This window comes from Macaca fascicularis, chromosome 13 (genome assembly GCF_037993035.2).
Source record: "Macaca fascicularis isolate 582-1 chromosome 13, T2T-MFA8v1.1".
Taxonomy (NCBI): Eukaryota; Metazoa; Chordata; class Mammalia; order Primates; family Cercopithecidae; genus Macaca; species Macaca fascicularis.
Window position 1 is genome coordinate 15454127 of NC_088387.1, and position 25567 is coordinate 15479693.

Below are 25567 nucleotides of genomic sequence, written 5' to 3' on the forward strand. Positions count from 1 at the left end.
ATGTTTTCAGTGTGTGCCGTGTGAGAGGCGGGGCATCCACATGACTGCTCCTCAGCGAGTCCTGCCTTGCAGCCCCTTCCGAGTTTGTATCCTCCGGAGCAGCCTAGAAGCAGCAGCATGTTTGCCTCTGCCCGTCCCCAGGAGGCCTCCGCCAGGTCCTGCGCTCAGCGCGTCGCTAGGCAGCCTCTCTTGTCTCTTTTGTCTCTCTCATCGTCCTCCTGCGCCTCCTCCTTCTCGGGACCTGCATCCTTCCTCTGTGCTCCCTGGCAAGCCACACCTGGGACGTGGGAGTTCAGGCTCTCCCCTAAGCCGTTTGCTCCTCTCTGAAGAGCGCCCCCTTGACTGGCCGTGAGCAGCTGGAGTGGATTGCAGGGAAGGGAGGTGGGTGTTCCTGTAGAGACACCAGGGTCTTACCTGGGGAGAATGGAGCCTGTGCTGGGCAGGCCGCCCTCCTGAGGAAGGGGATGGGGTGGGAGGAGCCTCTCGTGGATAAGGGGCCCCCCTCCTGCCCTCCTTCCCTCTACCCCAGTCTGTTGTGAGGGAGGGCGGGGCCCTAGGTGATTTCTATACAGATCTTCAATTATCCAGGCTGTGAATCAAATACTTCTGTTTTTAAGATCAGAGGAAATCTCCTTTTGTTTGTCTGCCTTTTATTTTATTTTATTTTATTTTATTTTATTTTATTTTATTTTACTTTTTTTGAGAAAGTGTTGCCCAAGCTGGACTGCGGTGGTGCGATCTCGGCTCACTGCAACCTCCACCTCCCGGGTTCAAGCGATTCTCCTGCCTCAGTCGCCTAAGTAGCTGGGATTACAGGTGCCCGCCACCACATCAGGGTAATTTTTGCATTTTTAGTAGAGATGGGGTTTCACCATGTTGGCCAGGCTGGTCTCGAACTCCTGACCTCAAGTGATCCACCCACCACGGCCTTCCAAGGGGTTGGGATTACAGGCATGAGCCACCCGCCCGGTCCGTCTGCCTCTTAGTTAGAACCTGTATATTTAATGTTTTAAATTTCACTTTTCCGGGTCAGAACAGTCGTGTTTCTTTTTCGTAGTGTTGCTATGAATGTCCTTTACGATTAGGAGACTGGGCTGTGTGCCCAATGGAGAGTGGTATCACTGGGTCAAGGTCACCATCTGCCCCAGCAGGGTCCAGAGTGTTTAGAGTCTTTCCTGGGCGTAGACACCCTTTTGTCTGACGTTCAGATAAAACCAATCACCATATTCAGTTAATCAAAGAGGTCAGAGCTGGGAACGGTTAGTGCACATCCACCTCTCCCGAGAGTGTTCACGCCCCTTCCACGCGGGGCTAGGCTGCTGCTGAGCGTGGTTCTACTGGCTGTGGGTGTGGCCTCTTTCCTCAACCACAGCCATCGCAGGCCTGCCACAGTTTTGATTCTTCTAGAAGAGAATAGGCAACACAAGAGAAACAAGTTATGTTACATTTGAAACCTTTAAAAATTATTTCCTCAAACATTGTGTATATGTTTTGCCCATACCTAATATGATAGCAATGTAGAAAAGATTAAAATGAAAAAAAAATTTCCCCCATATTAAGTCTTTGAAAGGCATCCAACTTAGTTTTCATACAATTATTCTCTCCTTGGAGTCATACTTTATTGGTTTCAGTAATGTGTGACAAGTGCACCGGCATACACAGATTTAGGAGCAAACAGCTGCTTCATGATTATAGTTCAGCTCGCGGGGCCCAGCTGTGGGAGTGCAGCCTGCGCCTGCCTGTGCGCCAATAGGGCTGGTCACCTTGAGCATCTGGGAGTGTCTGGGTAAGTGAGGTCTGGGCAAGGCAGCATCCACACACCTGCGTAGTTCTCACTTTGTCCACGTTATCCAGCAATGCCACAAAATTATCAAGTAAATGTTCTCCAAGCGCATATTCAATTAGTGTTTGGAAAGTGCATAGGTAGCTCATACAGCACCTTCAGGAGGAGCTAGGAGCCCAGGAATGAGAGCAGGTGTGAGGCCTGTACTCTCCTTGCATAGATAAAATATGCATGTGCATATCTGAGGCCAGAAAGTTAGATTGGGGCCAGAATGTGGAAGTCCTTACCTGTCGGATACGAGGGAGCCACTGAGGGTTTCGGAGAGAATCGCCTCTGATGTGCGGCACGCCGTGGAGCCGGAGGGACAGAGCAGGCTCATGCAGGGCACTCGCCGTGGCGAGAGGAGGACAGAAGGCAGCCAGTGAGCTGAGCGATTCGGTGCCTGGGTCAGGAGGGGAAGAGGGAGTGCAGGAAGGCGGAAGAAGCTGCGAGTCTGCACCCTGAGGTCGGCGTTGCGCTTTGCTGGAAATCAGAAGCAAGTGTGGATCTGACTCGGAGATACTTACAGACACCACTGCAAGCTGCGAGTCTGGAAATATAGGAGGAGGCTTGGGGAAAATCTGGAGCAAGGTGCATTTGGGAGCCTCTTAGGTAGAAGGGCAGGTCAAGTAGCCAGAGTGTGAGGCGTGCATGTCTGGAGAGAGGAGGCCAAAGGAAAGCCCACATTTGGAAATGGAGGCAGGGTTGGAAGACCCAGAAAAAGCCCTGCTTAGAGTCCAGAGAAGAGCTGGATGGCGCAGTTCACTAAAGTCCAGAGCCGAGAGTTTCCAGGAGAAAGTCCCAAGTGTTGTTGAAAACCAGGGGGCAGGACTCCAGTTGGAGCCTGTGAGGGGAGCCTGGCGGCCCTGATCCCTGAGAGCAGCCAGAGCCTGGGAGTCTCGCGGAAGTGGGTGGGAAGTGCAGGGAGCAGGTGGAGATGGTCCTTCAAGGCCTGGTGCTTCACACGGGCAGCCAGCCGTGGACCAAGACACAGCTGGAGAGGGGCCTGAACCCAGAGCGTCGCCAGGTGAAGCAGGGAGCCGGGAAGGGCAAAGGTATCCGGAAGAAAGCGGGCAGGCATGGAGCCAGGTCCCCAGGGAGGCTGCAGTCTTCTTTCTCTGTTCATGGACTGGTTGTTGGTTATTTTGAGTTCTCAAAGTCATCCACTCGGTGCGGTCCAGAGAAAGTTCCCAGGGGTCTCAAGGCCGGAGCAGGCCTTGTGCTTTTCCGAACACCGTGCGTGTTGACTCAGGGTTACCGTCAATGGCTAATTCTAGCGTGTCTTTTGTTGAAGTCTGCAGAAGAGCCTGAACCAGCACCAGCTTTTGAAGAACTTAGAAAACTTGTGTTCTTCTGATTCTGGATTCTTGCCTGAAATGCCTCGTATATTTTTGGCTTAGGTCTTCTTAGCACTTGTGTTACGGCATTTGGAGCTCTGTATTTTTGTGATGTGCTAGCTGTGAGGATGTTTAAAATTAGATTCCTAGAAATCAGGAGATTCCTGATTATAGATTCCTATAATCTAATTATAGGAGCTCTCGGCCACGCTTCATGGGTTATGTTTTGACCCCTCATAGTGGATCCCGTTGCGGTGGCTCTTCTTAGTATTTGTGGAACACCTGACTCGTGATGCTAGGAGAATGTGATTTGTTTTCTTTGTAAGTCTAAAGTCTAATGACCTTGTAGAGTCTTTATACCCATCTCTTATAAATCAGCTTTAATATACTTGAAAATATCCTCATTGTGCCCTCGAAAAGCAGGTGCACATTTTAAAAGTCATCCTTTTAAAATCCTTTTCTGCAGCCTGTGCCCTTTGTCTGTTTTGTTTCCTTCACTGCAACATCATGAAACAGGGACAAGGACTAGAATCTCTGTTTCATACACAGAGCTGAACTGTGCTGAGTGACCTGCTATGCTGACGTCTGTTTCTGTCGTGAGAGGGAACGCAGGCCTCTTGACTTTTCCTTTTGTACATTTTCAAAAAGAATATTTTTTCCTCTCTTGAGTCCATTCCATTGTGGGATTCACTCCTAAGACTGTTTCTTTGCCTTCCATTTTGACAAGTATGATTTAGTTTCTGAGATTGAGGAAAGGGCAGTGAAAAGGCCTGGGAAAGAGAAAGCAGGAAGAGAAGGAATTATCTCATGATTTTAGTCAGAAGGAAATCACTCAGACAGAAACCCTATTACAAGTGGGTCAGATCCCAGGAAGTGGGATTGAATAAGTGACATGGTATCACACAACTCTGTTTTACATTCTTGCTGTTGCCAGGGGTAACGAAAAGAACGAGTATAATCATTCCGAGGTCAAATATATATCTTTGCTGACTCTGACTATAATTAGCAGAATTGGTTCAGTTCAAGTTTGAGAATACCTTTACAGAAGAGGGCCTTCGTGCCCGTGTGCCTATTTCTATGTATATGTTCACACGTATTGGAGTATAAATGTGTGTGTGCTGTGTGTGAGACCTCATTATTTGAAACAAGAAATGTGCAGTAGAGCTTATTAATTACGAGAAGGTACATTTGGGGGATAAACCACTTTGTTTAGAATTGAATAATGGGGTCTTTGAGGGGTGTATATATGTATGTGTGTTTGCATTTATGTGTATGAAAGTTTGTATTGCATGTATATGTGTTGTGCATGTATGTGTGCCTTTGTGTGTGATGTATATGTGCATGCATGTGTATATGTGTGCATGTGTATTTGTGTTGCATGTATGTGTGTGCATGTGTTACATGTTTAGGCACGACTGCACACATGTGCAAGTAGGCATGCATGGATGCTCGTGTGTGTATAGTTATACATGTATATTTGTGCATGTTATCTCTACGCATTTACATATGTATGTGTGTCAGAATGTGTATGTATATGCATGTGTGTTTGAGTGTTGTGCATATGCTTGTGTGTGTTTGTTTGAGTGTTGTGTGTATGTTTGTGCGTGTGTGTTTGAGTGTTGTGTGTATGTGTATGCATGTGTTTTGTGTTGGTATTATGTGATTATGTGAATGTGTGTGCATGTGTGAATGTATGTATTACATGTAGGTGTGCGTGTTCACGTGTATGTGTGTGTGTGATATGTGTCTGTGCATGCATGCATGTGCACATTTGATTTGTGAATCCTCTCTGGGAGGGGCATGTTCCTGGAGACAGTGCATGGGATCCTCCGCTGTCCTCTCAGGGAGAGAGACATTGTGAAATTCGAGCCATTAGGTAAACATGCCTGATGTTCTATAAAATATATATTTATACCCCTGGGGTTAAATATATGTTAAATGGGTGCAAAGGTGTTATATTGCATTAAAAGTCATCTTAGTACTTCCTGGTTAAAGGGTTTGTGAATGATTTCCTGTACATGGGACATAATACACCACACAGAATTACAGCGGGGCAATGGTATTTGCCAGGAGGTCTGGCTTACGATTGGTATTTCTAGTTGCAGACATGCAGGTTGAGCTTTGCTGGACTTAGAGGAGGGTCATTGACTCTGCCCACTGAATGATACCAGCCTCTCTGCTGCTTCCTTGTTCTGCCGGCTTCATCCAGAGCTGGGAGCGCTGTTCTCAGACGCATTGTACTTTTCTCTCCATAAAAATCTGCAGCATTTGTTAGCAGTCCAGTAGCAGACTGAGTGGCAGGTCCAGGGGCAGGTCCAGCGGCAGGTCCAGGGGCAGGTCCAGCGGCAGGTCCAGTGTCAGGTCCAGTGTCAGGTCCAGCGGCAGGTCCAGCCAACTTTCCACCTGGCCCATGTGAAAATGTACCCTTTCCCTTCCATTTTTTAAAGCAGTAGTTATTAGTAGAGCCTACTGCCATTTCTCCTTGAGCTCCTCATAGTGGATGGTAAGCATTTGCTTTATTAAAGCAAAGTTCCATGCTCTTTGTGCTAAGTCTCCTCTGCCTTTCTGTGAGAGGCTAGAATTGGGATCGACCCTCAGCTGTGCCAGAGCCTTGGTTCCTGTCTCAGTTCTGGAATCTACTCTGTGCTTGTTGCCTTCCATCCACCGACAGCCGTCTGTCTTCCTGTCCCTCCTTCAACACGGAGTCCAGCAGTGTGCACACAAGTGAGCCTGTGTGGATGCTGGTTTTGTAGGATCTTATCGGGACCTTAGTCATCTTTTCACTAGGAAACCAGACACTGCAAAGGACTTACAGAAAAGCCCAAAGAAGCCGTATCAATAGAATCATAGAGACAGAATTCTATAACCATAGGAAATGGCATTGATTATCATGAAATGTGCATTTATGTGAGGCATAGTAAAACATCACATTTCTTACTGGGTAAGAGCTTGGAAAAAAGATTATGAAAGTATAACTGACTCTACTCTTGTATCGTGGAACATGGTAAAATGATGCAAGGTATTGTATAGAATGGAACAAACAGATTAGAATTATATAGAGTAGCGCAGAATAGAACAAATAGTATAATGTTATATAGGGTAGCATAGAATAGAAGAAACATTGTAACATTATGTAGTATAGTATACAATAGGACAAATAGTATGACATGGTCTAGAATAGAACAAGTGGGATAGTATTGTAGAGTATACAGTTGAACTAATGACGTAGTATTGCATAGCATAATGAAGTCTAGATTAGAACACACAGCCTAGTATTAATATTAAGTAGTATGGTGTGGAATAGTAGAGTCGCATGGCACAGAACAGAGAGGATAGTGTTCTGTAGCACTGACGCAGGAGTTTTGCTCTTTAGCTCGGCTGGGTCCAGGTTCTTGTCTCATGACCAGGAAGAAACAGGCACGGGGGCATCGAAGAGTGAGTGCAGCGGAACTTATTAAGCTAAAAGTTAAGCTCTCGGCGAAAAGAGGGGTCCTGAGAGCAGGTTGCTGGTTGCCCCCTTCCCAGTTGACTACAAGGGCTTTTATATAGAAGCTGATGGGGCTGGGCTCCCTGTCTAAGGAGCAAATTTCTGGTGGTTCCACCCCATTCCCCCGTGTGCATGGGGACCCTTAGTCTGCTGTGAGCATGTTTAGACGAGACCCCCGTGCAAGTCCCCCTATCTGCACAAAACATGGGCTGGAGGCTCTCTGGGACCCTTCCCTTACTATCTGCCTAAAGGAAGCTGGCTAACTGCTTTCCGTATAGAAGAAAATAGAATAGAATAGAACAGATAGTACAGTATTTTACAGTATAGAATGAAGCTGTAGTATTCTATCGTAGAGAATGGAATAGTATAGAATAGAACAAACAGATCGTACTAGTGTAGTATAGAATAGTAGCCTCAGGCAGCACGGAGCAGTGTTGTGCTCCCTATGTACAGAGTGTAACCACCAGGAGAGCGTTCTTCAGTGGGGCGCCACTGGCCCTTCATATTTCTTTGGTTCTGCGGAAATGAGGAGAGGGAATTAAGAGAGGGGGAGGAGGTTGGCTTTCTTAGTTTTAAGGCGCTCATTACTTCTTGGGGATCATTTGATGCTCCCCTTTGGTAGTATTCTGTGAAGCAGTCTCTGTACTCTGTGTGGGTTGAAATGTGGGGCAGTCTGTGGACTCTGTAGGGTGAAATGTGGAGAAGTCTGTGGACTCTGTAGGGTGAAATGTGGGGCAGTCTGTGGACTCTGTAGGGTGAAATGTGGGGCAGTCTGTGGACTCTGTAGGGTGAAATGTGGGGCAGTCTGTGGACTCTGTAGGGTGAAATGTGGGGCAGTCTGTGGACTCTGTAGGGTGAAATGTGAAGCAGTCTGTGGACTCTGTAGGGTGAAATGTGGAGCAGTCTGTGGACTCTGTAGGGTGAAATGTGGGGCAGACTGTGGACTCTGTGTAGGGTGAAATGTGGGGCAGTCTGTGGACTCTGTAGGGTGAAATGTGAAGCAGTCTGTGGACTCTGTAGGGTGAAATGTGGAGCAGTCTGTGGACTCTGTAGGGTGAAATGTGGAGCAGTCTGTGGACTCTGTGTAAGGTGAAACATGAAGCAGTTGAGAAAGGATGAAGTCAGAAGTAGCTCAGCAGAGATGCACCAACTCTTACCTGGGAGACTGTGGAGCAGTCCGTGGACTCTGTGTAAGGTGAAATGAGGTGTTTTATGTAAATAGTTGTCTCATACCTGGCACATGGCAGAGCCTCCGTGGATCTTGCCATCATGAACCCTCTGATAACTTCTCTACAGTGCCCTCCACACTATGAATACCATACATTGTGGGAAGTCCAGGCCTTTTCAAAGGCTGGGTTTCATTTTAACAAAATTGGAATGCCCTGCATATTTGGAATGGCCAGATCATCCTGCACTTTTGACTTCCCCTGTCCAGCTGGGTACACCTCCCTGCGTGCTGCCAACGTTTACGGTGGAATTCCCTGATGCCACTATCCTCACTGCCTGCACCTGAATCTGCTGTGGGGTCATTTCCTTATTGGACTTGTCTGGGGACCTCTTGAGGGGTGGATGGGTCAGGACTGGGTTATCTGGGGAAGGTGTTCACAGCATTCCTGTTTGCAGTCTGTGTCTCTGTTGGAAGAGATGCTTTTAGCACATCGGTTAATCCAGACGTGATTAGCAAGGGGTGTCTCTCCCAGGTAAGAGTTGGTGCATCTCTGCTGAGCTACTTCTGACTTCATCCTTTTTCAAGTCTGTTACAAAGAGAACTTTGGTTTCTCAAGGTTTAAGAATTAATGTCAAAGAGCAATTTAGTGTTCTTTTCAAGTCGCCAGCCTTGCTGTGGATGATTCGTGAGTCCTTGGTGGTCAGGGCCACAGCACAATTGGTGGGCCGTCTGTTCCCCACCCTGGTGGATACTTTCTGACCCAAAAAAAATGTATTCTGTTAACATGTCTCAATTAGAATATTTTAGTAGGAGACAGACTTATGGCTCTTGTTTTAATTTGTAATAGATGATGACTGTAGCAGGGTCAAGGTTGAGACTTGCAGTGTAGCTCAAGGAAAACATTGATTAGGAACACCCAAAATATATCACCAGCTTTGTTGTTGCAGCTCCAAGGGACTAGGAATGCATATATATTTTTTTGTTTTGTTATTATTTATTATTTTTATTTTTGAGACAGAGTCTTGCTCTGTCACCCAGGCTGGATTGCAGTGGCATAATCTCAGCTTTGTAACCTCTGCTTCCAGGGTTCAAGAGAATCTTGTGTCTCAGCCTCCCGAGTAGCTGGGATTACAGGTGCCTGCCACCATGCCCAGCTAATTTTTGTATTTTTAGTAGAGACAGGGGTCTCACCGTGTTGGCCAGGCTGGTCTTGAACTCCTGACCTCAAGTGATCTGCCAACCTTGGCCTCTCAAAGTGCTGGCATTACAGGCATGAGCCACTGTGCCTGGCCGCCATGACCATTTGAAATGTGGCACTGAATATCTGCCTTTTTTTTTTTAAGAAGTGCAGATGTTACACCTCACACCTCTATTCTGGGGCTGGCCTGGGCTGGCCAGCAGGGTTCCCAGGCTCGAGGCCATGTCTGAAGTGTTGTTGGACAATGTGGATCTGTGACCCTTGGTCTTTGGGGACGTGGGGCACCCCGAGACACCCACAGTCTTGCGAAGGTTTACGGCTCTGTGTGTGGCTGCTGTGAGGCAGCTTTGGGCGGGGAGGAAGGAGAGCAGAGCCCATCTGTCCTGGTGCGGAAAATACCCAAGAAAGTAAAGAAATGATACAAAAAAATCATCATCTGCCCTGGTGCCATTTCTGTTTAAAAAAAAAAAAAAGAAAAATTCACTCTGAATGTGGTTCTGTGCTTGAGGAGGATAGAAAATACCTGGAAAGACGCACAAAGTGTTCTTATGGGGCCAGCGCCGGGAAGTGGGATGGGAGGCTTGGGAGTGTGTGGAAAGGAGGACGCGGCGTATTTTATTCTAGTCTATTTGGTAGAGCGAGTGACGAAAGTGAAGTTTGAGTGATCCGAGCAGCTCGGCCTGGCCATGGGTAGATCCCAGCCATGGGTAGATCCCAGCGTGTCCCGCCTCCCGCCTCCAGCTGCAGCTCTATTTCTCAGTCACAGATGAGACAGGTGGCCTGAGGCTGTGGGCGGAGGAGGGGCAGCGCGGTGTCCCCAGCACGTGACTGTCCAGGCTGCTCTTGGGCCAGCCTGAGAGAAGGGGCGGAGGAGAGCTGGGAGGGTGCACAGTGCGTCCCCCTTCCCCGCCCTGGGACTGAGGTGAGCCCAGGCTGCTGTCAGGATGGAGGAAGATGCCCTCAGGACGGAGGAAGAGGCCGGTGGAGTTTGGTCAGCAGCCAGTGTGGTCTTTCCCACAGGGGATACGCAGTGCGCCAACTCGCAGGAAAAAACTCTGCTTTAGTTTTTAAATTTTGCTCATTCTGTTTATCGTGCTGGTCATGGTAAGATTTGGATATTGTTGGTAGGAATCAGTGTCAATTGCATACAGTTGACTCTTGTCCAACACAAGCTTGAGCTTTGCGGGTCAACTTATAGGTGGATTTTTTCAACCAAACTCAGGGAGAAAATACAGTGTTCTGCTACGTGAAACGCATGTCGGAGGGCTGATTCTTTGTACACGCAGAAAATACAGTGTTCCTGCCATGTGAAACGCGTGTCGGAGGGCCGACTCTTTGTACACGCAGGTTCGGCAGGTCCACCTGTGCGGCTTGAAAGTGCCTGGATTTGGTGTCCATGGGGTCCTGGAACTGACTTTCTGAGTCCAGCGAGGCTGGCCCCGGGATCGACTCCTTGAGGACAGCGAGACTGGCCCCGGGACCGGCTCCCTGAGGACAGCGAGGCTGTTTCTAGTAGCAGGTGGTTTATTTTGTGTTTTCCCCCTGGCTCTACACCCCATTCTCAGAGACACGGCTGTCACAGGGGGACCAGCTGGGGCAGGGGAAGAGTGGAGGGCACCTGGTAGAAGTGGCCATGGACTCTCTTAGGAACGATAACCGTGGCACCTACTGTAGATGAAGATGTTGTTGGTCTGCACTCTTCTCGTGTTGGTCTGGGGCATGCAGTGGCCGTGGGCTGGTGTGGTCCACAGCCCCGGTCTGGGGAATGCAGTGGCTTTGGGCTGGTGTGGTCCACAGCCCCGGGCTCCGTGGTCCCTGACCCTGAAATCCCATCCGGTGCTGTGTCACCTTGGGCCAGCTGTCTCCTGAGGGGAAGGGAACAGGAAACAGCCCTCCCCGCATGGCCTCCCCAGTACCACCCACCCACAGGACCTCCAGTGTTGACCCTGCTGGGGGTTCCTCTCTGCTGGGGGGGACCTTGTCCCAACAAGAGGACTCCATGGGCTGCAGGAGGTGTCGAGCTATTTTCTCTCCTGGAACTGGGTTGCTGGCAGCTCCCAGATGCAGGAGGAAAGGCTCAGAAGTGCCTTCATAATAAGGAGTTGTTGACTTGAACTTTGGACAGCAAACACTGCTTACATTTCCTTTTCTGTTTTGATGCGTTAATGGTGTGTGGCAACACCGTGACACACGGGGATGCGGGTGATGGGTGACCCCCCCGCAAGGGGGCCATGCACATGTTTGATAATAAGAAGGCATGCTTCTCTTACTGCAAATAAAACTTTTAATGGTTTTCTGCCAGAAAGACCCTGTCCTTTATGTAGGATACATAGAGGATCATTTGGCAAAGGATTGGGGATTTGGGGTTAAACTAAAAACAAATTAATTTCATTGTATAGCACTCTGAACCCATTTGAGTTAATTATTCATTGAGAATTTGAATAGCACACACTGTTCTGACTTCCCATTTCCCCCTAATGAACGGCATTTGCTGTAACATGACAAAACCCTGAGTCTTAGAATTACTGGGTAATGTGGAAAAAGTCAAAGTTGGTTCTCTGTTGTTTTGCTTTAAGGAAATTATATTATTTTGCAGCCACTTAGTTTTCTCCTTTCCAATACGAAAAATTGCTTTCTTACTACCTGAAAATTCGTGAAGGTCAAGGGGACACAGGCTGCAGTGCATTAAAAGCCACCATCAAATGTGGACGTGGACCGAGTTTTCCCCTGTTCTCTCCCACCATCAAATGTGGATGTGGACTCAGTTTCCCCCGGTCTCGCCCATCATCAAATGTGGACGTTGACCCAGTTTCCCCGTGTTCTCGCCCATCATCAAATGTGGACCTGGACCCAGCTTCGCCCGTTCTCTCCCACCATCAAATGTGGATGTGGACCCAGCTTCCCCCTGTTCTGGCTAACCATTAAATGTGGACTTGGACACACTTTCCCTCTGTTCTTGCCCACCATCAAATGTGGACACGGATTCAGTTTCCCTCTGTTCTTGTCCACCATCAAATATAGATGTGGACCTAGTTACCTTCTGTTCTCACCCACCATCAAATGTGGATGTGGACCCAATTTCCTTCTGTTTTCGCACACCATCAAATGTGGACATGGACTCAGTTTCCCTCTGTTCGTGCCTACCTTGCCACCATGGCTCATTTCATAATCACTCAGGAAAGGAAGAAACATTATTTTTAATAGGCATGAAGGCAGTTATTTTTAACCTAAGAAGCAGGACACAATTCCAGCAATGGAAATGACCAGCTGAGTGGGTCTGTGTGAGGTTTGGAAGAAAAAAAGGATTTTACCTTCCCCTCTCTGTGTGTGCCCACCTCCCCCAGTTGAGAGTCACAGATTTAATTACTTTAATTTTGAGCTTAAAATTATTTGACAGCCTAACAAAAACTACTACAGTCCTATAAAATTCTGCTGTGTGTTTGGTTTTTCAGTTGCTTTTCTGAATATGGTAAATGAATGCATTATGAGTTGTTATTTTAGTAATTGCTGTAAAAATTAATGTATGTTATAACCAAGTGTTATAAAGTTAATTTAGTACCAAAGTAAAGCTAAAGCTGCATTGATTTCCCACTGTACTTGTGCATAACAACGGCTCCATGAGGCAGGCGCTGTGACCCTGTAGTCTGGTGGGAGCAGGTGCCACCTGGCTGGTGTGGTCGCTGCCTGTCCCCTCTTGCTGCCAGGCAGCTTTGTAGTTTCCAGGCTATGCGGGAGTTGAGGCGGGTGGTCAGTAAGTGACGGTGGGGAGTTGGGTGGTGCAGGTTGGCGTGGGGTGGAAGGAGAAGTGGAGAGCCTGGGGAAGGCTGGACAGCAGCTCCGGTACCTGCACAGGGGGGCAGGGTGCGGCGGCACCGGGCAGTGAGTAGCTCCTGGAAACAACCCTTGAGGTTTTTATAGACGAGTCTGTCTTCAGCTCTGCACCCCTTTCCTGCTGAGTCCAGGTGGAGGGTGGAGGCATCGAGTGCTTGTTTCTCCAGGTGAGGGCCCATCGGACACAGCCAGTGTTACCTGGAGTCCCCTCACGTGGGAACGTGCCCCTGCTCTTTTCAGAACAAAACAAATCTTAGTTAAACTTGACACATCGACTTTCCAGAAGGTGTTTAAGTCTGTATGCCTGTTAAGTCACCTAACTTTAAAGAGTAATGATACAATATGCTTCTTTTTAGGGGAGAAAACCTAACTGATTTAAAAGATAAAATCAGAGGTTGGGGTCACAGCATTTTGGAGGCGACTTGGTTTATGTCCTAGTGGGCAGTAGTGTTTCCTCAACTGTTGTGTTTGCTCTATTATTACATTACAGAGGTGACACTTGAAACATAGGGAAATGGAAGGCAAAACAGCCCCCCCCCATTCAGAGATAAACGTTATCAACATATTCATGCACTTCCTTCTGCTGTTTTTGCTCTTCACTTTTGATTTTAAGATCACGTTCATAGGATGGATATGTAATTGTTTATGGTGACTTTAAAAGCACCTTTCTTGCTAAAAAGAGTATTTTTTTCAGTCTGGAAAATTTAGACAACATGTTTTGTTTAAAAATTAATTATAATACCACCATGAAGTCATCAATGTTTTTATACATTTTCTTGGTCTCTTTATGGACTTAATATATACAATTTAACAAATTGGAAATAACGTAATTTTATGCATAAAATGTTTCTTGGCATTAGAGATGGAGCAGAGAGGAGGCAAAGGGCCTCCCGCTGGCTGAGGTCCTCCCAGGGTGTGACCAGCAGCCTCCCAAGTTTAGGGTCTGCACAGAGTAAGATTTCTAAATCGCCTTACACCACAGGCCCTGCAGCCATGCGCCCCTTTGATAAGGGAGTGTACTCTGATAGATTTTTCAAGATAAGAGTTTGCTGGATCTGAGGCTGTTTCAGCTGCTTCTGGAGACGGCAGCTCTGGGACGTTTGTGCCAGCTCTCCCTGAAGACCCCACGGATGCCACATCCTCCTCTTTTGGAACCCAGTGTTGTAGAGGAGAAGTCTGAAGCCAGTTTGATTTTTGCTTCATGGTAGGAAACTGATGTTTTCAGGCTTTTCCCCTTTATTTACATAATGAAGATGATGTCCCACCTCATCCAGAGGTGTTTTTGTTACCTTGTCGGGAATGCCCAGCCCTTATGTGCCCCTTCAGGTCCTCAGTCCCTTTCTCAACTTCCTCGCAATCCTCCCCATCTCATCCATCTTCACTGTAATTCCGTTATTTTTTTCATTTTTGTGCTCACTTTCCCATGCGACTTTTGTTCTTGTTTCACAGATGCCCGTGCCAAACTTTATGTCTGAGGCTCGGGGGCCATGTTTTATTCTGTTTGCCTCTGCATCTACTTCTGAGAAGTGGGGTTGGAGGTTGCCCCCCAGGTGCTGTTTCGGCTGGACCTGCCCAGACTCTGTGGATTGGGGGCATCAGGCAGAGCCCATGTGGCTCTATGGTGGGCCGTGTTGCTGAACCGTACGTCTGAGGTTTGGGGGCCGTGTTTCATTCTGTCTGCCTCTGCATGTGCTTTTGAGAAGTGGGGGTGGGGGTTGCCCCCTGGGTGTTCCAGCTGCACCTGCCCAGACTCCCTGAAGTGGGAACATCGGGCAGATCCCGTGTGGCTCTACGGTGGGCTCTGGTGCTGACAGAGCAAGAAGCCGCACTCCCAGGACGTGCTTGCAGCTGTTGGCAGGTCTGGGATTGTGATAGGATGATTTCCTTCTCTAAAATACATCTCAACTGTTATCCACAGGGTTGGCTGTAGGCTTTCAACAGCTTCACTCTTCTTAGTGACCAGGAGACAATTCCCTAAACAGAGTTGCGGTCAGGGTTTAATTAGGAATTTCTGCGAGAGGCTGGCGGGACAGCTCCCTCTGCAAGCCTCCTGCAGCCTCCCTGTCCCCACTCTTGGGCCCAGCCACCTGCGTTGGTCTGTGGAGGCTGCACATTCTCTGTTCTCCTAAGGGGCTCCTGGACTTCGGGGCAGCCTTGGTAAGCTGATATGTAACTCCCAGTCTCTTCTCTCTTTAAGTAAGTAGGTTCATGGAATCCTGATCTTCTAAGTTGTTTCATCTTTGTAAAACAGCCACAGTTTCCTAAGCCACCTTGTGTCTGAATGTGAATCACTTGTTATTTTTCACTGCAGAATGAACAGAACTGGAATCATAAGATTTAGAGGGTGATGAAAAGACAGAGCTTAGCATATTCCATTTTTTCACCTTTTCCTTACACTTTTTCCTTAAATGCAACCCTCGTATGTCTGTGAAGTTCTTCCCAATTCCGTAGCGTCACTCCATCCTCGAGTGGAACATTTGTGAACGGTAACAAGTATTGATGTGTACACCTCTGCAACCCAGCAGGAATTAATGCTTTTTATTTATGAATGGATGGTCATCGGATGGCCAGAGGGATTCCCTGTGAATTGCGGGGGTCCTCAGGCCTGCTTTTGAGTGACATGCACATGGCGAGTGCTAGGGAATCTCAGTCTCTGTGATTCGAGTAGTGACATCGTTTACGCAAGGCAGGTGGACGACTGTTTGAGCTTGGCATGCTCCTGGGTGGCACAGCACAGCTGACATGGAGTGGGGCAAGCGCTTGTTCCACGAGTTTCTGTGTTTTTGTTGTTGTTGTTGTTGCTATTTTTTTTTGAGATGGAGTCTCTCTCTGTCACACAGGCTGGAGTGCAGTGGTGCGATCCAGGCTCACTGAAAGCTCCGCCTCCCGGGTTCACGCCATTCTCCTGCCTCAGCCTCCCGAGTAGCTGGGACTACAGGTGTCTGCACCACGCCCTGCTAAATTTTTTGTATTTTTAGTAGAGACGGGGTTTCACAGTATTAACCAGGATGGTCTCGATCTCCTGACACTGTGATCTACCCACCTTGGCCTCCTGAAGTGCTGGGATTGCAGGCGTGAGCCACCGTGCCTGGCCTGTTTTTGTTTTTTGAGACGGAGTCTTGCTCTGTCGTCCAGATTGAAGTGCAGTGTCATGATCTTGGCTTACTGCAACCTCCACTCACTGCAACCTCTGCCTTTCAGTTCGAGCAATTCTCTTGCCTCAGCCCCCCTAGTAGCTGGGATTACAGGCATGTGCCACCATGCCTGGCTGATTTTTGTATTTTTAGTAGAGACAGGATTTTGCCATGCTGGTCGGCTGGTCTTAAACTGTTGGCCCCATGTGATCCGCCCGCCTTGGCCTCCCAAAGTGCTGAGATTACAGGCATGGGCCACTGCACCCGGCCCTGTGTTTGACTCTTAAATCTTCTTTTTCTTTTTAATATTTTTGCTTCTGGACGGCCACTCAGTGGATATGGAGGAAGAGTTCACAGATGTCTGTATTACATTTCCTTCTTAAATTAGCCTCCGTTGAACACTGCTATAGGGTACAGACGCATGAAGGGCTGAAAGGGTGGTTGCGTCCCAGTAAGTGTGAGCGTGGAGCTGGTCTGTGAGACCCCGGTGCCGGTGAAGGCACCCGTGTGAGATGGCCTGGGATGGGGGTGTGCAGAGCCCTGACTGTGGCACACACCCTTCAGCTTTGATGCTTCAGGCCATTGCTCTGGTCATCAGTGAGCAGAAGGTCTAACAGCAGTGATATTTATCACTAGCTGTGTTGACCAATGTGTTAGGAGGGTGAACCTGTTTGACTTAAGCTGTTTGACGGGTTTGCATTTAAATAGACAACTGGTGACCTGGTGCCTGGACGCTTGCTCTGTGACCTGCCCCACGTGGCTTCTCCCTCTGGTATGCATTAGATGAGATGGGCGTGTTTAGGGTGGTGTGGCCCTAGACTGGAATGCATTAGAAGTACAAACCCTGCCTCACCCCAGATCTGCCCCACCCCAGTGTGACTTTTGGAGGTGGAGGCCCAGAATCCTTCACCTGCCCTCCAGGTGGACCTGAGGATGCTGAGGTTTCAGAGCGCTGCTTTGCTGGCACTCCAGGAAGTCCTGCTTAAAGAGGTCAGGATCTGAAATGGCAGGTTACCAAATTGTATAGCAGAAAAATAGAAACGTTTCCTTAGAATGGGTGTAGGAAGAAAAATGATTTCCTTCACCATATCTGAAAAAGATTTCAAATTAGCAGGCACTATTTGGAATTATTAGTGGTCTCCTGTATTTCTTATCTTTTTTTTTTTTTTTTTTTTTTTTTTTGATACAGGGTCTCACCCTGATGCCCAGGTTGGTGTGCAGTTGTGCAGTCTTGGCTCCCTGCAACCTCTGCCTCCTGGACTCAGGTGATCCTCTCACCTCAGCCCCCTGAGTATCTGGGACTACAGGCACGATACCACACCTGGCTAATTTTTTTTTTTTTTTTTGTAGAGACGGGGTCTTGCTATGTTGCCCAGGCTGGTCTCAAATTCAAGCATTTGTCCTGCCTCAGTCTCCCAAAATGCTTTTGTACCCCTGACCCAACAAGGAAGGACAAGAGGTGTGAGCCACACTCCCGGCCTCCTGTCTTGCCTTGTTGGAGCAGGGATGTGGAAGCACTTGTCGTAGCTGACTTGAGTATATCTCGTTTTGTTTTGTTTTCCTCACGGGTAACCTGACAGTGCTGTGCACCAGTGCTGCTGGCCAGCTGTTTTTTCGATGGACTGGCAGAAAATCAAACTGAGACCCGGGTTCCTTTCTCCCTGGGTACTGACCAGGTGAGAGAGGAAGGACGTTATCTGAGTATCATCTTCATGAGGGCTGGTGGGGAAACGTCAACTTTAAGGTGCCTGGGATCTAAGGCATGGAACCCAGAGTGCAGCAGAACATAGGGGATGTAGCCTTGGGAGCAGAGACGTGCGGGCCGGTGCCCTCGTTCCTGGCGGGTTCTGAGTGCAAGAAAAGGTTAGTGAACCAGCCGAGGTCAGGGAGCAACCTGCCAAGACCTGCCTGGATGTATGGCTGGCCCCAAAACTGCCCATTTGGGGATTCCTTGCAGTTTCAGATCCACCTAGGGTTCCGGAGAGCGTCCAAACCATGACCTCAAAGAACGAGGTGTTGCCTTGAGATCCTCCAAGGTGAGGGTAGAATTTTTTTTTTTTTTTTTTTTTTTGCAATTAGCAATAATTTGTTGTGATTGGTCTTGGACCTATTTTCACTTCTTTCTATAGGAAGAGAGATAGAATAAAAAGTCTCAATGTGCCAGATGCCATGTAATGAAGTCGTGGGATTAACATTGTTGATTATTACGTAACATCACATTAATTGGAACATATTCACACGTGTCCACAGTGTGTGTGTGTGCCCAGTCCGATGAGCACGTTGGGTTGGGGTCGCTGCTGGTTCTTGCAGCCCCTCTGGGTGGTGCTTTCTTTGTGACTTCCCAACACCGTTGCTGCTGCCTCTGTTGGAGTTCAGCCTTGACCGGCCTTGCTGCCACCAGGTTCTCAGAGCCTGTGCACCCTCTACCCCGCGTGCACCTTCTTCCTGGGGCACACCCTCGTCTTCGCGAGCACCCTCGTCTTCCGTCCTGCCCACCCGGGGTCTGCTGTGTGTTTCTACTCAGCCTATGCCCGCCTCTTGCTGTGAGCTCAGTTTATTGAGGTGCGGTGAGAAACCAACAGAGGGGAGCAGTGTCCCAGCCTGTCAGGGCAAGAGGGAGCCTTGGGCATCTCTTCCGCAGCTCTGGCGACCCACCCTTCGCGATGTAGTGCTGGGCAGAGAGGTGAGTTCTAAAAGTAGGACCGCCGTGATTTCCTGAGTCTTAATTACCTAACACTGGGTCATCTGCAATGTCGCCTCATCGAAGGCACCTCTAGAGACAAAGCAAAGCCTCTGGTGGCCGTGGGCGGGGTGGCCATGCCTGTCTGTGGGTACTGTAGAACCTACCCGGAGCCCCTCCAGCCATGGGGATGTTCAGGCACTTGCCGCCAGTGGGAGGTGTGCGTTAGCCGCGTGGTAGGTGCGGACCCCTTGGAGGGACAGGCACAGGCCCACAGGCGTGGAGAGTGTGGGAGATTTAGCCGCCTGGGGATGTGTGGAAGGACAGGCACAGGACCACAGGCATGGCGAGTGTGGGAGAAAGTGCACAGAGTGCCCAGCAGATGCCGTGTGGTCAGCGGAAGCCGTGAACACAGGCCAGGGTCGGGAGATACATTTGGAAATACACTTCAAGCAACGTCAATGGATAATGCTGCAATTTGGTTTCCTCCCGTGGTCCAAAACACATTCTAGAGAGGCCGCTGCTTTGTGTGTACCTGAGACAAGGGTCTAAATGTATTAGGGCTTTGATGTAATCTGTAAGACAGGCACAAAATGCCTATCTCAAAGAGGCACTGAACAAGAAAGCGTGCTCTATTCAGTGCAATGAGAATGCTTCATTGTCATAAGCAAAGTAAAATGCCTCCAAGGCGAGCTTGCCATGTGTTTAATGACCTTGGACACGAGCCTCCTAAACCTGCCAGAAAGTGCTTCCAGCGTGGCTTCATGCAGTGGTTTCATGCAGTGGCTTCAGTGAAGAATGTGCATATGCGGCTGATACTGAGAGCTGCGCAGCACCCTCCTGACATGACAGGTGCCCGTGTGTGGACCGTGAGCCGGGCAGCACCCTCCCGACCTGACGCATCCCCATGTGTGGACCATGAGCTGCGCATCCTGACCTGACAGATCCCCATGTGTGGACCATGAGCCGGGCAGCACCCTCTTGACCTGACGGGTCTCCTTGTGCCCATTGTGGGACCTCCGTCAGTCAAACAAATGACACGCGTCAAACTGAATGCAGGGAGGAGGGTCCAGGATTGCACACAGGCTCCGTGTCTCGTCCTTCTGAGGCCTTCTGGGAAGCCAGAAGGGCAGTGGGGTCTTTTGTGTGTTTCCTCCTGGTGGCTGTGAATTTGTAGCAATGGCTTTTTGCAAAAGGGCCTGGAGGCGGAATCAGAGCCTGTCTTGGAAAGGATGACGTCTTCACGGGCACCTCTTTCCGCCACTCCAGTGCTCCTGTGATTTTCAATATGTGCACCCTGCAGACTTCAGCCTGTTGGTGTCTTGGGGGAATAGATACCAGGATTGTTCCAATGTCTGCAAACCTGAAACAGGAATTTCTCTGCATGAAGTTGGTCACCAAAATGGGAGGTAAGGGGAGAGGGGAAGGAACTTCTTGGCCTCGTCAGCCCTTTTCTTGAAACTCACAGTCAAACTTTGTCAAATTCTAGATGATGGTGCTTCAGGCGATGCATTTAGATATGGTATGTCTTGTTTTCTGAGTATGGTGCTTCGAGAATTTAAATATTAAGGTGAAATTGCCATGCACAGTTGAATTGGCACCATAATTTGACTCTCTGTAAAGCCTTTTGGTTTCCTGTTAGAGTGACTTACCATTTTTTGAGTTAACTGAAGCAAACTCTGCTGTCAGCACGAAGGAGCCACTGTATAGTTAGGATGTCCAATTAAATAGAATTCTCCTAAATAGAGCGTGTTCTTTTCATAAATTTTAAAAATTCATTTATTCATCAAACACATATTGAGTACTTATCAACCTGGTTGCTAGTCACTGTTCATATATATTTTTAAGGAATTACTTCCACCTAGCTCTGAAATAACATTGCATTTAGAATTTAGCACAGAGGTGATTAAGCATGAACTTTTCTCAGCAGTCTTGTTTTCATTTTTACTTGAGAACATGTTCTCAGACTCGGTGCCCAGCTGACATTACCGTGCATTGCCCAAGGCACACACCTGGCGGGGCTGTGTCTCTGGGGCTTTAGAGCAGGAAGGAAGGGCTGCCAGGTGTCTGGCCCTTCCATGTTTCCCTGGGGAAAGGATTAGGCCTTGGGCAGGAGTCTTGGCTTGTCTTACTGGATTAGCTGGTGTCTTTCAGTCAGCTCTGCCTTGGTGTTAAGCTCTGGACTGACACTGACCTCTGAGTGGCAGAGGAGAGGATGGCGATTTAGAATCAGTCATGCAGACCAGGGCACCCAGCGGGTCTCCGATAAAAAGTGGTGGCAATTGATCACTTCCCTTTTTGGGAGAACTGTGTGGATTGACTCAGACCTCTTTCTTTTGATTTTATCTTGAGACTTTGTAGAAGCAAAAATGCCTTTAAAAAAATTAAATGATGGGCTTTTGTAATGTTTGTATCTCTCCAAGATTCACAAGTTGGAATCCTCACCCGCGAGGAGATAGTGCTAGGAGGGGGAGCTTTGGGCGGTGAGGAGGTCGTGAGGGTCTCATAAATGGGATTTGTGCCCTCAAAAAGGGACTACAGAGAGCTCCCTTGCTCCTTCCACGGTGTGCGGACCCAGTGAGAAGTCGCCGTCTATGAACCAGGAAGCCCTCACCAGGCAAACCTGTCAGGCCTTGGCTATGGACTTCCCAGCCTGAGACTGAGACTGAGAGCTGTTAGAAATGAACTTGTGTCGTTCACCAGCCCCCTCCCACCCTGTGGTGTGTTGTTAGAGCAGCCTGGGTGAACGAAGGCAGGTCGTGAGTTTTCTGTCGTACTTTCTGGCTTCAAATACTTGCTAGGGAGATGTCACCATCTTACCCAGGTGGGACTGTCTGGAATCAGACGTTCCGTTATGATTTGACCTTGTTCTTGCCCCACGCCTGTGCCGTTCACCCCTCCGGGTGTCTCGGCTGCCCACGGCCCCTCCAGATGTTTCTGATTCGGGGTGTGGTGCTGGTCGCGGCCGCGCCGTCAGTGACCAGGAGTAGGAGCTCCCGCCCCTCGTGAACCAGCAGCCTCACCCGGAAGCTGCCGAGAAGAAGCGTTTGACAGAAGGTGATCGCGCCTCAAGACTGAAACTTCCTGTTTACAGGAAATGGAGGTGTATAGTAGGGAATTTAATGATGGCCCTAGAAACAGATGCCTCTGGGGTAGGGGATATTCTGCAGGACAATGGCCCCGGACTCTCGAAAAGTGAAGATCACAGATAAAAGGGGTTCGAGGCTGTCCCTGACGAAGACGGGGAAGGAGACTCACTCGGTGCAGTGTGTGGCCCGGATAGAAAAGATGTTTTCGGTACGATTGTGCTACCTGAACATAACCTGGACAGCGATGCTCTGAAATCATTCTTGTCTGCTGATGATGGCACTGCGGCTGCAGAGGGGCCCTTATTCCTAGGGAATGTGTGCCTGAGGACTCGGTGAGGCAGCAGGAGCCTCTCACCTTCAAGTGGCTCCAGAGGAGAAACAAATCTGTCTCTGTGTCTGATCTACAGAGAGAGTGAGAAAGAAAATCTAAGGAAATGTTAGCAGTTGTTGGAGCTCCAAGTGGAGAAAACTTGACCACTCGTTGTACTGTTCTTCCACTTTTTAAATATGTTAGAACATTTTCATAATGAAAATGTGGGGAAGTAAAAACAAATCTGGGAATTAGAACGGAAGTGAGCCCAGCCAAGTGCTCTTGGGTTCAGCCGGGAAGAGCCAATGGTCCGCTGGTGTTCTCTCGACTCGTCGTGGGGATTTCCTCCTCCTGGGTTCACCACCTAGTTTTCCTGGTGATCATTATTTTATACATAGCTATGAACATAGGTGATACTGAAAACACACGTTTAGTGTGGTTTGTCATTAAGAATTTGGAGAACTGGCTAAAGAAACCACTTGTACAGAGTTGAGATGAGCACTGTCTGCCTCAGTGTCTGTGGTAACAGCTTCATTTGGGTGCAGAGCTTGGCAGAGGTTTGAGTGACCCTGTCTCGATGGTCCTCTGTCAGAGGACAAGGTTAAGCGTCACCACCGAGGGCCCTGTTGAGCCTCTGGGCCGGAAGTAACCTCCCTTGGGCTGGTAAGGCAGCCTCTGGGGGCCTTTCCTGACAAAGCCCTTCACTGAGCTTCAGTTTGGCCACCTCTGCCCTCGCCTCCCCGACTGCAGGGCCTCGAGGTCTCACCACCTCCAGCCTGAGCACCCAGTGCCCAGGGGCAATTTCCCGCCTTCTCTGGGGGCTCAGGATGCCAGCTCCCGGGGCAGTGCCCGCAGCTGGGCCCCTCCTCCTGGGCTGGGGGTAAGGCTGGCCACGACCTCCTGCTATGTCCCACTGGCCACTTCACGACAGCTGCAGCCCACACTGCGTGGCCGCTCCTGCTTCTTTTGGAGGAGGAGATGCAGGCCTTCACCGAGGCTTCCCGGCCTCGCCCCTGCTGGCCCCAAGGCTGTGCCGCTTCCCCCTGCCCAGCCCCTGGTCTCTGTACAGTGTCTGTCCAGGATGTCTGTCCATCCGTCCTTGACATTCTATCCAGACGCGGCCACTCTCATCCTAGTCTGTGAGGGGTGAGCAGAGCCCAGGTGCGGTCGATGTGGAGACGTTGATGGACTTCAGTGTGCAGGGAAGTGAGTTCCTTCATATTTACAGCCTCTGCGCAGACAGCTGGGGGCTCACCCCATTCACTGGTGGACGTGCCTTGTTTTTTAGCCCAATCGCCTACATTAAGTCAGACAAGTCACAGTTCCCTGCTTTTCCGGCTTTCGTGACCGTCTGCCTCCCTCCTCTGCCTGGGGCTGAATGGTGGGGTCTGTCGTGGGTTCGTGGGAGCGTCTGTTCTTGTGAGGCCACCAGGGACTGTTATCCAGGCTGATTCCACAGGAGGAGTTGGGGGTGAGCTCCTGAGCGAGAGTTGGGAAGACTGACGTCTGCGTAAACCTTGCTTGTTCGTGGTTATTCCTCTCAGTCTTCTTAAATTCTGAAAAATTGGGGCCAGTTTGAAATAAGGATTTAGGTATGGATCGGTGAGGAAAGAACGTTGATCTGATTGAGTTTACGTTGTGTGTGATAATTTTATGCTACGCTCGGGAAGAACTGAAGATGTTGACAGTGTCGTGAGAATCTCTTTCTTTCTTTCTTTTCTTTTTTTCTTTTCTTTTCTTTTCTCTTCTCCCTTCCTTCCTTCCTTCCTTCCTTCCTTCCTTCCTTCCTTCCTTCCTTCCTTCCTTCCTTCCTTTCTTTTCTTTTCTTTTCTTTTTTTGATGGAGTCTCACTCTTGTTGCCCAGGCTGGAGTGCAATGGTGCAATCTCAGCTCACTGCAATCTCTGCCTCCTGGGTTCAAACAGTTCTCCTGCCTCAGTCCCCCAGTAGCTGAGATTATAGGCACTCACCACCATGCCCAGCTAATTTTTTGTATTTTTGGTAGAGATGGGGTTTCGCTTTTAAGGAGATTGTTCTTTAAGTATTAATTGGTGGCCTGCCATTGAACTAATGTTAGTGTAGTGCTGACATCCTCAGCCACGGCAGAAACTTACTTGGCACCCCTGGAAAAGAGGGCAGGGAAGCATAGTGCCCTGAAACCACCTCATTCTCCAGTGCTACTTCCAACTCTGAGCTGATGGTCATTATGAGTGGATCTGCCCTGACAAGTAGTTTAGTGCAGCTGCCTTGGACAGGCAGGTTAAAAGTAACAAACCGCCACAAAACTCAGCTAATAAAATGTCAAGAGAGACATGGGGCACCAGGAAGGGGTGAGGCCTGTCTCCCTGTGTGCCATCTGTGTGGAGCCTCAGTACCTAGGGGACAGCGTTTACACAGAGCCCCAGGTTTTTAATAGCATTTCCCTGAATAAAATGTCACTTGTGAGCTGCGGACTGGGAAGCTTTTTCTGATGATTAGGTTTTGTAATGTGGGATCATCAGTAGGCAAGGTGGACCTGAGGGCTGTAGGATCTGGAGACTGTCCAGGACGGCTTTCTGGGGAAGATGGGCTTGTCCTGTCAGCAGTCAAGACACCAAAGAGAGTCTTTCTGAGAATAAAAGACAGAAGCTTTTAAGGAAAAAAGCAGTTTCTCTCTCTGTTTGGGAGTTGAGTGCATTTTCCTACATTTATTCGGAGATGTTCCTTGGTTCCCACCATGTGCCATTGCCCCGCTATGGGGTAGGGTCACCCCACCGCGTACCTAACCCAGGAAAACTCCTCTGCAGTGATTTCAGAGGCTGTGTGCATTTCTCTTGCCTCAATGGGCGGAGTGAGTTTTTCTTCCTACTGTTTTTAGTCAGTTTTCTTAATCTAGCGTACCTTGCGTAGAGAGCAGTCCACCTGTAACCAGTTTGTTCCTGGAGGTGCTGCAGTGACTTTGGTTACGCGAGGGCCCCGTGGCTCAGGATGGGCTGAGGAAGGAGTGTGTGTGTGAGCAGTGGGCACTGGCCAGAGGCAGGGGAGGTGTGGCCACTTGTGGCTTAAACTCCCCCCATGCGCTCTACTGCACCGCTGGGACGTGAACACTCTCGCCCTGGACGTTTTCTCTGAATGCTCAGGGCCCAGGCTCTTGGGTACACAGGCGGCCCCGGGGTTTATTTGAAAAAGGTGTCATGAACAGTGAAGTAACCCACGTGCCTAAGCTTTGATTGACATGAAGGAATGTAGAGGCTGCTGAAATCCTGGTCATTTTAGAACAAAGTATTTTATTAACAGTTTTCTGACAGAAAGAAATCGTTAAAAAATTGATCCCTGTTGAGGTAGAAGGATCTCGTCCTCATGCTCCTCAGTTCTTTCCAGAATCAGCTTCCAGTTCAGCTGCACAACAGGTTCTGCTAGTGGCTGGAGCAGCCCAGGCAGGTGCTGTTGGGTCTGAGTTCACACTGGTGCCCGTGTCGTCTCCAGTTATGGTGTGGGCTGTGGGGTCTGAGTTCACAGCATTGCCCATGTGG

General features: G+C 49.0%; 2 protein-coding genes across 2 annotated transcripts in view; one reads left to right on the top strand and one right to left on the bottom strand.

The window, feature by feature from the left end:
* LOC135966774 (ATP-dependent 6-phosphofructokinase, platelet type-like) overlaps positions 1–25567 on the top strand; it is a 104617-nt gene that overhangs the window by 18497 nt on the left and 60553 nt on the right. The window lies entirely within an intron of this gene.
* Positions 1204–2903, bottom strand: LOC141408386 (uncharacterized). Its single transcript, XM_074012518.1, has 3 exons — positions 2642–2903; positions 2071–2429; positions 1204–1403 (listed from the first exon to the last, which is right to left on the bottom strand). The coding sequence occupies exons 1-3, from the start codon at positions 2901–2903 to the stop codon at positions 1335–1337; spliced, it is 690 nt and encodes a 229-aa protein (XP_073868619.1). The 3' UTR covers positions 1204–1334.

Coding starts and splice junctions, on each gene's coding strand:
- LOC141408386 (XM_074012518.1), bottom strand. CDS start 2,903: ATGCCTGCCCGCTTTCTTCCGGATACCTTTGCCCTTCCCGGCTCCCTG. Junction 2,430..2,641: donor AACTGGAGTCCTGCCCCCTG/GTTTTCAACAAC, acceptor CTTCTACCTAAG/AGGCTCCCAAATGCACCTTG. Junction 1,404..2,070: donor GGCTCCCTCGTATCCGACAG/GTAAGGACTTCC, acceptor ATTCTCTTCTAG/AAGAATCAAAACTGTGGCAG.